A 12,090-nucleotide genomic window follows, 5' to 3' on the forward strand; every position below is an offset into this window, starting at 1 on the left:
GCCATAATTTGCAAAGTGCATAACATTTTTTCATTTTTTGTGTAGTCTGGATGAGTGTTCCAAAGGTGCTTCTCAAGGCCACAATGCCCTACAGACTGTCCTGACATTAATCTGATTTTAGAAAAGAAAAAATGACATATATTTAAATGTAATGAATATACTTACCTGGTTTTATACAGTGCAGTGCGTATGGAGTTTACCCCTGTTTACAAACTAGGAAAACTACAATTGAGGACCCATTTTACCTCTTTTCTTTTGTTTCTCATTGCAACCTTTTTTAAAAGGAAAAAATGCAATCACACACATGCTTAACAGAGATTTTTGCTTCTCGCTCCCTGTGAGAATATGGAATTTTTGATGAAGGAAACAACCACAATAACAAGATTTACTTCTTTTATGATAGAGAAAAAGAGGAAGATACAAGCCTCTTGTTGCCTTTTAAATGTTAGGCAGGTTGTGCTGTTATTCCTTCTCACAAGGATTTACCCATACCTTAATTGAATATATTAAAGTATTATGGTGTACCCAAAGTCCTAAAGGGTGGGATGCAGAATGTAACTCTTATGTCCATTCAAGAACTGAATACTGAAAGGGATAAAATGTTTCTGGCATAGAATTTAAATCATGGAATGATTGCATATTCAAATTAACTCTTGAAGGAAGATTGCTTGTGCGGTAACTACTCACTGCAAGCAGCAGATTTTCTCCATAACAAACTAGGCATAACATCCATACAGCATGATGTCCTTGAAAAATATGACCTTCTGTGCATGTCCCAGACCAGGTGCATGAGTGTATTGCATCATGCTGATAATTCTCCACTCTGTGGCAGGATATGTTCACATCAAATGGATGGGTGGTTTTTCAGCATGAATAAACTACATAGTAGCGATGTATTGCTGCTATTAAATTAGTACCCCAGGAAGAAGCAGTGCAAGTTAGAGACAAATCTGAGACACACCGGAAAATAGCATATTTTCCACTTTGCCCATTTGTTTGTAATATTGGCTTGTTTGTTTTTGTGTTTATTGTTTGGTTGGTTGTTGTACCATCAATATCTTCAACCTAATTTCATCTACACTTCTGAAAATTGATATGTGGATGTCTTTGTTGCATCAAAGCAAAAACATTCAAAAAATAAAAAATATCCAGATCATCCTTATCAAAAGTTGGTCTGTGTGACCTATTTTTAATATGAGTGTCATTTGTATGTTCTTTTGTTTATTCCTTAACCTCAGTAGTTTGTGCTGTATATCACCTAATGTGATGGTAATTAATGTTTGTACATGTATATACAGTACAGTATAATGCCAGTGTCTTTGCTGGGATTCAAGATGCTATTTTGCTTGTTGAGCAAATTACACAACATTCACAGTGATCATTCTTGGGATTGAAACTAATTGCTGACAGTTTTATTGTTGTGGTTTATTTTTTTTATTTTAGTATTGTTATAGTGGTTTTTAAAAAAAATGAAATTTATGCAAATAATGTTTAAACTTTAACATTCTATTTACTGAAGAAAAAACTCTTTGTTTTGTGATAGTAATTATTTTGTCACAACAATATTCACAGATGATAATATAGAACATGGCCTTTGTGGATTGCATATGATATACCTACTGATGTAGATTTTTGTTTAGGTAGAAATGAAAATCGACAGACAAAATGTAATAATCGGGAGTTCTCTGCAAAAATTGGGAGATATTATGAAATTGGGAGGTAGGCATGGAACGACCCCAAAAATAAGGATTTTTTTCTCCCAGCATGAGAGCTAACAGGTATGCAATTTGTATACGGATGTTTTTAAAGGACAGTAACTCAACCATAGCAAGTACTATGACCTAAATTTAATAATTCATGTCATGGCTCTGGTTTGTGAGAAATTATGATGTTCAAAATGAAGTTTTAAATCTGGACTATCAATTAGTACTGACAGTACCCACAAGTACCCACAAGTCACAAGCATTTCATTTTTGGACATCAAGACAAAACAGTCAATGTACAATACTTGTAAACTTTTTGTATAATTTTGCTCAAAGCAAGATATCAAAATACTAGTGATGATCAATGTTTTGTTATGATGTTTTCTCTGTCTCTTACCAATTTTGTTTCTGCACAATAACTTTGGTTATCCACCATCTACAGTTACAAAGCTTTGTGATGGCTTGCAGATGGATTAAGGAGGGAACCACAATGACCATCTTGAAGATCTTGCTATTGTTACTAGTTTGGAATGGATGATCATATCAACATGGAATTTTCACTTAAAGACTTATGATGTTTTGTTGGTCCTAAACAAAAGTGGTACTAAGATGACATATAATATGGCCACCACAGCAGCCATCTTGAAAATCATGTTATTGCTATTCCTCCTAAATGGAAAGCCATATAAGCATAGGATTTTAACTGAGGACTTCTTATGGTGTCTGGTTTTAAAAAAATTATGCTGATCTGCCATGGCAGTCATCTTGACAATCCTCTTGTTACTACTACTAGATGCTCAGCATCATATTGACATGGAGTTTTCATAGAAGACTTCTTATGGCATGTAGTTGTTTCTGAATGAAAATGATGCCCATCTGACATCCATCTTGAAAATTTTGCTTTTGTTGTTCCTCTAGAATTTATGGCAATACTGATATTGAGTTTTCACCAAAACACTTGTGATATCTAGTTGGTCCTACATGAAAATGGTGCCCTATCATGGTGGCCACAATGAATATATTGAAAATCTTTTCACTAATTCTCTTGAATGGATGCTCATATTGAAAGGGGTTTTCACCAAAAGTCTCCTAATGGTATAAAGTTTGTCATAACTGAAAATGGTGCAGATGTTATATCCTTTGTGGCTGCTACAGTGGGTAATTTGAATATTTTATTACTTAAAAACATCAAGGATTGTTTCAACACTCAGCAGTTAGAAAGAAGAAATAGTCTTGTGTTGAATTCCTGGAAATTCTTTTTCTTTACAATAGCATGTCAGTCCCTTTGAGTGACTCTTATTTATTTTTTTAAAATTCTTTTCAAGTATGTGTGTGTGTGTGTGATTTGGATTTTTAATGTAGCTTTAACAATTTTTCAGTCATATTGCTATGATGTCTGCATTGTGGCAGTTTATAGTGATGTCTAGCACATGTTATCATGAATTTCCTTAAATGCTGCTATTTTTACTTTCTTGGATATTAATTGAACCTTGTATCTTTAATTACAGAGGTCACATTGAAAGCATCCATGCACACAGGTCATTTCAGTTCATTCAGTAGTATGATGTGGGATATAAATTAAGTACAGGAGTCAACATAGTGCTGGTAAAGACATGATCTGTGTTCTCTGTACATGGGATTGGCAAGATATTTTCAGCGATGCATCTTCCATTTCTTATTTTGCTCTCAGATATTTTCCCAAGTATTGTACAATGGCTATTGTTCAACTCATTTGTAGTTGTTGTGGGCTTAACACAATTTTTCAGCACATTATAAGCTAATCATAGTGTTACAAGAAGAATCAAAATTATTATTTTTGCTTTTGTAGGGAAACGGCCATACTTTTAGATGAGACTGATTTAATGCAGTATCCTGTGAAACGTTTTCCAAACGGAACTATACAGTCAATCAAACCAAGTCTGGCATGTAAAGCTGGTCCAATTGGGCACATCAGGGGTACTCTTCCAGCAATACATAATGTAAGTAAAGTACCAGAGAGCAGGGTATAATGCCTGGTTGTCTGTATGTGCGAGATGTGTGTTGGACAGACATCAATAGTTTTATAATGAGAAATTAAGTTAGTGTAGCCTTTACTTCCAAGCAAGGTATAGACTAGCATGTTTGTTACAAATTATTAAAATCAATACATTTTCCATATTTTTGTGATTTGAAGAATGCCTTTCTGAATTAGATACCTAGCAGCAACAACACACCCACCCACCATGACAAAATTGATTTTGAAGGCAGGATTTCTTTGAAATTTTTCTCCAATAATGGAGTGTTAGTTTATTTGAAAATCATCATTTCCTTCTCTTCAGCTCACTGTGTCATGGAAAACATTAAGTGGACCAGGTGGAATTCATGACTATGAAGTTGGACTTTCCTCTACAAACACGATTTTTCCAGATCACATGGATTTCATCTCCACCAAGCAGCATTCTAGTATTCACATCCAAAATCCAAATATTGTTGATGGAGGGAGATTTTACATTCTAATTAAGACAACATCAAAGTCCTCTGTATCTAACATTCAGGTAAAATGTTGATGAAATAGACTGCTCAGGGAAATCTATAGTATAAACCCAGTAACATAATATTTCTTCATTATGTGTGCATTTATTTCTCTTTCATTCTGTTCTTCCTACTCTGTATTTATTTCTTTTCCTCTGCTTTGATTATGGCAGACTATAGTTTATAATTTACACTTGTGAATTGTTCCCTTAGGTAGACAAGAGACAAAGTCAATCTTATCAGTTACGTTCAGATTTTTACATTTTTTTTATTTAACTGGCTAGCTTTATTATTTCACACAGGATAAGCATCAAACTTTTTTCACAAGAGAGCTTGTGTCATGGACGAAAAGGTTGAATTGTAATGATGTTGTATTTATGAGTCTCTTTTTCACATTGAGTAAAGACTCGGTTATTAAATAATGTATATTTTGCCTTTAACCATTCACATGTTGTAATGTTGAATTATCAGACTTTATGCTTCATGCCATTAACCTCTGGAGAATTTTTTTGTCATTTTCACCTGAAACGGTAGTCAGAAATACATTTTGGGGGTTGCTTCTGAATGCATACAAATGCATCTACTTCCAAGAAATTTTTATCTAGTCAGATGCCAAGTTGTGTTAGTAACATAATTTTTTTATTTATTGAACCTATCATTTTCATATCCTGCCACCTTTTACTTCAAATCTTAAACTTATCATACTTTCTGCAAAGGTTCACCTGTCTGTGTGCAGTTCAGACTGGTCTGCACTAGATCTCAGTCAAAATGTCTAAAATCCAGGAACAAAATCCAGTTACAACAACCGGTGTAAAAGAATTGGGTCTCAAAAATTACATTTTTTCATCTGTATTTTATAATGCGAGTAGAAAGTTCAGATTATTTGGTATCATTGTTGAGCTACATCTGTCTACTTTTCTGTAATACCATCCACTTTGGTGTATCTTTAATGACCTCGATGATACAGATCTTGGAAGTATGTTACAACCTCATGACACATAAATGTGTAACTAGGGGTTAATGAATAGATAAGATTAATCTAAAAGATTACAAGACTAGTGGTCTCAAACTTAAGCATTTGTATATTATGGATATTATTTGTTCTTATAGCATCCAAAGATATTTAGTGGGTTTCGGAGCTGTGTCTGTATGAGATTCATCATATTTTTACAGCTGTAATACCTCACTTATATTGCCAAGAGATATTATCTTATCTTTTTACTTTTAAATATTATACATGTTTGCCATGATTTAGATTTTGTTTGATAATATCTATCAGAGACTCGTTTAGATGATAGCATTATGGACAATAATCTTAAGTTAGATGGATCCCATAAATAAGTTAGGTGTGATCAAACAAAACCTGAGATGTAATGGTCTGTATTTTGGAAAAATTCATTATCAGACTATGTATCAAACTATCAAACTTCTCCATTATTGGAGAAAAGTTCATATAACTTTGCAAATACTTAACTTTGAGGGGTTGCCTTGAATTTTGAAACAATTGGCTTTATCTTTGAAAAGTTCTTGAATATGTTGAAAATTTATCAGATTGTTCCCTGAACCCCTTGAACATGATTATATTTAATGTAAACATAAATGTTAACACTGAATAAATCACTTTAAAAATTAAGAATATTTGTTATTTTATCTATTTTCCAAAAATAGTCCATAATTAGATAAAATTGGATGGATCAAATGAAACATCATTAGTGTCCCTTGATGTTCTGGTACTATTTTTCTTTTTCTTTTTAGTTTTTCTTCTTGTACATATGTATGCAGCATGCAGTGATAAACAAAGTAATATAAGAAGAAAGTTTAATTTCCAAAAGAAAAATACTCCCTGAAAACTTTGGAAGTCCTTGCAGACTTGTTCATGAGTCCTTGAAAATGTACTCCATGCAGTCTGTTTACACATAATCTTGAAATTATATTGGTGGACATGTTTGTAAGAGGTATGAAATATTGGTTAATGGCAATGTCACCCTGCACATATATCACCACACTTCTGGAATTCATTTATATTGTCAATGAATATGGATTCCATCTTTGTGAGAATATTATCAGTATGGGTGGTATAAATGAGGACTGAATTTTAAAATCTTAGATAATGAGTCTTAATGATATGCAAATATAACAGTTGAGCTGCTTAGAGTAACAGATTACTTGGCAACTATGTTAGACCCCATTATTATATCTCCAACCATAGTTATTCTTCATTCTGGGCTTATCTCTGTTGGTGTAACTGCAAGTGGTCACAAAGCCTCCCACAGCTGCAGTATCATAAGTCTCTCTTTAATAATAGTAGATTTATAAAATATAATACATGTAATCTCATAATACACAAGTTCTTCCTGCTGTTATTTTGTGTACACTTACATATTGTTAGGACTCTATGGTGAGAGTGAAAACCAACAAGTTTTGTAAAATTGAAAATATAGTTTATTTCCCTAAAATACAGAGTGAAGAATTAAAAATAACTTACAGTATGGTGAATGAAATTCTAAACAGTCTTAAATGTTCTATCAAGTCCAGAAGTATTGAGGAATCAAAATGAGTTCCATTGTTATTCCAAATGATGTCCACTAATGTACTTATGTCCCAATTATACTGATGAATCAGCGATGTAATCCAAATAAAGCTTTAAATGAATTCACAGTAATTCCAGTACAGATATATATAAATTCAAATGTCTCTAAATGAATTCACAGTAATTCCAATACAACTGGTTCTCAAGTAATCAATAAATCTGAGCACTTTATAATTCCAAAGAATGCAAACAGAACTAAATGTCTTTCCAAGACTCATATTAATAATTAGTAATGCCTAATTCTCCATAAATCATCTCTAAAATAGAAATCTATTACACAATACAGAGAGTGGCACACATACATTCTAGAATAATCTGATCTCATAAACAACATCAGCTGTTTTACACTGAATACTCATAAATTAGTTCAACTTGGCTTTCAGAACTCATGTCCTGAAAATCAGATCATGTGATATTTACTTAACTACTAGTACACCTTAACCTTTGAACTTGTAAATGAATTTATGCACTATACAATAATGACTCATCTTTAAAGTATCAAGTTAATATTTTTGGGGAAAATCAGTATTTAAATTGTTATTAACTAAATAACCCTTACAAAACTATTATTATGAAAATAAAATAATACACATTTTATATTTATATATAATATTTATAATAATAATTCTAAACATTCTATCACAAGTGCAAAAATATGGTGTACCAAATGATTTCCAGGTCTTGAATGTGCTTATGTACCATTAGTCTTGAATATGCTGACATGCCAATAGTCTTGATGTATCACAGTGATCCAGAATGCCTTTGGTTGAATTCACAGTAATCCAAAATAGTGTTTTAGTCCAAAATGTCAATGAGCACTTTGAAATTACAATAAATAAGTACGTAAATAATGTCTCAAAAATTATAAATGTACACAACTAAAAGTGATTCCACAAAGACTGATATTAAAATAGGAATGAATAATTGTTTATTTGGTCTTCCTTATATACCTGAACTATGACATAACAAGATGCAATGGACTTGGGTCACCTCCAGTAGAAATTTCCATCAAAATTAGTAAACAAGGTATGGTCTGTTTAGTTAAATTTTAGCAAAGAACCTGTCAAAAATCAGGTCAACCATAGGATTTACAATGGATTAAACAATGTCCTGAACTTAAATGCCAAGTAAACATATTTTTAAAAAATGACACTTATCACGTAGACCCAGACCCCAACCCTCAATTACAAAGGTCAAGCATACAATACAAATTAAATGTACATAACAATATAGTAATAGCAGAAAAAGATGTGAAGGTAAAATATGTCATCAGATGTGAAATGAATGGCCTTATGCAAAGCTGAAGCTAAAGCACTCTGTATTTTATCCAACATGTTTCTTGTTTAAAACTTATTTGCAATTTTATGATAATAGCAAAAGTAATTCCTGTTTATAAGAAGTGAAGTATCTGTAATTAAGAAGTTTGCTAATTTAAGTGTCTTTTGCCATAATTTCCTTCCGTAATGTATCCATTTCTGTGTTGCAGTTATTCTTTTATCCCTAGTCCTTGGATTTATTTGTATTAATCATTGTCCCCATTGGTCATTGTGATGATTTTTGTGAACCCACTAATTAAGTGTTGTTTCCATAATTTTATTCCCCCTTGTTTCTTGTTGGTAACAGTGTTAGGGTAGGTATTACCATTTACAATTTACACAAGTCATTAGTTTTTGTAATTTACTTTCAGCCCTTCAGTATGCTACATGATGCAATGATAAATTGGCTTCTTGAAACAGTGACACTTTGCACTTGGCATTTTCTCAGTGCACTGTCATTGATGATCATCTGTCTAAACTTTGTATTCAGTGGGGTGTGAGATCCAGCAGAGAGAAAGAAGGGAGCTGCTACCTCTTCATCTTCTTTGGTAAATCCCCTCTGAATCAAGAGAGGGGTCATTGGCACTTCTCAGTGGAGACTGAACAACAAACATCAGACATTCTATTATAGCAAGTCTCAGTCAGGAATGCCATATGGGTGACTGTCTGGGCAGTCACAAAAAGACTTCCAGAATGCTTACCAACTTATCATCCCAACCCTTATGAAATTTCTGCAGGTTTGTCTGAAGAAAGAGGTCATTAATTTCATGCTCTTTCATTCAGCTTAGCTCCCTTGTCCAGAGCCTTTACAAGGGTGATGGGAGTAACAGCTGGTCATTTAAGGTTGTTAGGTGTTCCTATCCAGTATTTTAATGACTGGTTGATACAGTGTTCTCAAATACACCTTACCAAGGGACCTGTCACTCTTTTGGAAGACAGTGATTTGTCTGGAGTTAATCCTCAACCACACGATGTCTCATAAATTGTCTCTTCATATCAATGACCCACAAGAATTTGCCATTTTCCTTGCACAAGTGTGTGTCAGCCTCATGAAACACAGCTGTATCTTATGTTTGCACAGACAACACATTCATCATTGTGCACCTCATATGTCAAGAAAGATAGACTCTGTGATGAGGAAAAGTGAAATTCATGCTTAATCATTAGAAAGTCTTGCCTACAATTCAGTGTCAATTACAATTCATTCTCACATCTTTGCCAGTCAGCTTTCTAGCCAACAATCAGCAACATTTGGCAGCCCATGAACCAATTTAAATTCCTGGTCCAGTCAGACCTCTGTTAGGGATGATCAGGATAGACTCATGTATCAAATTAGGATCTGATGTTTCTATTTTGGCTAAATCTTAAGAGAAAAGAAATGGTATTTAAGCAACCACAATCTTGAGGTGGATTATTGTAACAGTCGAAAGAGTGTATCAGTCTGTCACTGAGAGAGATTTTTTCCTTCATGAGATTTAAAACAGGTTACTGCATCATGGGCCTTTCTTAATTCTCACCCATGTGACTGACAAATCTACCTGTTTTGTTAACCTTACTTTTCCTAGCTCAGTCTGGTTATCTCAGACTTGTCTCAGTCGTAGTTTCCATGTGCTAGGAACTATTTTTCAAAAGAAACCCTTGCTGTCTTCTGTTGTGCTTGACAGAGTTGTTATAAAATCCAACAACAGATATATAACAAAAAGAAATTCCCTCGTAAAGCAACTTAAGGTCTCTCCAGTTTTGATAACACCATCATTTGCCACAACACACACACACACACACACACACACACACACACACACACACACACACACACACACACACACACACACATTATTCGATAGAGCTCCAGATATGCAGGCAATACACATCAGTGACCACACAAAACCTATCTCAATTGCTTCAACAAAGCCAGCAAAAACCAGAAATGTGTTATGTCAAACTGGTTTCTTCTAAATTACACTCACAAATTCCCCAGTTGATTGAAATATAATAATGTGATTGCAAATGAAAACTCCTGCACTTACCAACCAGAGTGGCCCATTCATCAGTCTACATGCTATTCCACAAAAAGATTTCCATTAAGCATATCACAGCACTAGTGATAGCATCACTTGTCATATTTCCAGGACAGAAAATATAAATTTCCAAGAAAGTCATGAATTTGACATTTCCTGATGTCACTACACACTTTGTTAGAACTGTAACCAGTAGGCATATGGTACTACACAGTATCACTCCATTGCCTTCTATAGAATGATTTTTTCCAAATTAGAACTGATGATACAGTAGTGAAAACATAACCCTATAAAATATATTAATTATTTTGTTGTCAAATTCATATGACATCCATCGATGAAATGTGATAATAAAGTAATAATGTCAAATGATTTTATGTTTCTTTTTTCTCATGCATAGAACTCATGTATTTAGGGTTGACATGTCACCCCTTTGCCCTCATTAACATATTTGTCTTAATGTACAGTATAATCAAAAGCACATGGCTTGAGATGCTCATTGAACAATACTTCCAACACATAACAATTACAAATTTTTTCTTGATTTTTTTTCTGTTTCTAAGAGCAGTATATATAGCTAGATTCCACTTAGATAATTATTCATATTTTCATTAAAGAGTACAAAACCTGACTACCTTTATAACGAAAGAAAAGCAATAATAGTACCTGATGAATGCTGTGTTTTGAATCTGCTAAATGAATTACAAGAGTGCAGGTTTATATTAATTTAGTTGGAAAAAATTGGGTGAGAAAAATAATCTATGATGATGTTCTGTATTAACACAAAGAAATCCCAGTCAAAGGGTTACATTATTTATCTACAGTAGAGCACTGTACTGACATCAGATGGTATGTTCACTTTGACAGCTAGGACATGGCAATCAGCTTGCCTCGGGGCTGGAAAAGTTGTAATGTAATAATAACTGGTAATGTATTACTGCTATTAAAATGTGGTTTTGGGAGGTAAAACTAATTTTAGTTATAAATAGTTACCCTTTATTATTACCACATTTGCTCCTGCATCCTATTCTGATGTCCTTTCAGTCCTGGTCCAAGTAAATGGTGGCTGATATTCTGAATGTTGGAAGTGCCCAAACTAATTCTACACTTGAAATAAGTAGAAATTATTATTACACATTTTTATTAATATCTGAGATCTACTCCCAAATTTTTAAATTGTGAAAGTGACTATTCAGTATTAAGAAGTAAAACTGAGACTAAGACCATGCACATATGCCTGTTTCTTAGATGGTGATGGCAAATTATTTATTTGCATTCTAGGATTAGAAACAATTTTAGTGATTATGATATGTATATTAGTTATTTGAGAGATTGTCCATTGTGTACTTGTGGGAAAGATACAGAAAATGCATATAATGGATCGTGACTTATTTATTGGCAAATATGATACAGCACAACCTAAAAAATTGATTTTTTTGTAGTCTTAATCAACGCAATATTCCAGTGGCTACTAATTTTGTTAGTAATACATGGATTATCTGATTTTATTGGAAATGTTAATATTCATTTTTTAGACTTACTCCAGATGTAGATTAAAGACACTAAATGCTTTATATACAAGTTAGACCAATTTAATTTATTTTTGTTATTATCTATGGTCAATTATGTCAATATTTTGGGTTTAACAGAAACAAAGTTAAATGATAATCATGCAAATGACTTGTTGTTTATTGATGGTTATGGCACACCAACCATTAAAAAGTAGAATGATTTAGAATCAGATGAAATTGAAGTAATATGGATCCAGGTAAATCAGTTAAATAAAACATCATTCCTAGTGGGCTTTATCTATAGATACACTATCAGTGAAGGTTGAATGGAATGAACATTTTGATAAGCAACTAGATAAAGTGACTGATGACCAAAATGAAGTATATATTTTAGGTGACTTCAACAGAGAGCTTATGAATAATTTGATAATTTGATTAATG

At 33.1% G+C, this 12,090-nt stretch overlaps 1 protein-coding gene across 1 annotated transcript in view; it reads left to right on the forward strand.

The window, feature by feature from the left end:
- Positions 1-12,090, forward strand: part of LOC149805301 (uncharacterized) — a 384,402-nt gene that overhangs the window by 169,953 nt on the left and 202,359 nt on the right. Inside the window, exons 18-19 of the mRNA XM_089949218.1 lie at positions 3,532-3,682; positions 4,022-4,237. Of these exons, the coding sequence (XP_089805344.1) occupies positions 3,532-3,682; positions 4,022-4,237 (367 nt within the window). The remainder of the gene's footprint in view (positions 1-3,531; positions 3,683-4,021; positions 4,238-12,090) is intronic.

This window comes from Sinohyriopsis cumingii, chromosome 2 (genome assembly GCF_028554795.1).
Source record: "Sinohyriopsis cumingii isolate HCF-2022 chromosome 2, ASM2855479v2, whole genome shotgun sequence".
Taxonomy (NCBI): Eukaryota; Metazoa; Mollusca; class Bivalvia; order Unionida; family Unionidae; genus Sinohyriopsis; species Sinohyriopsis cumingii.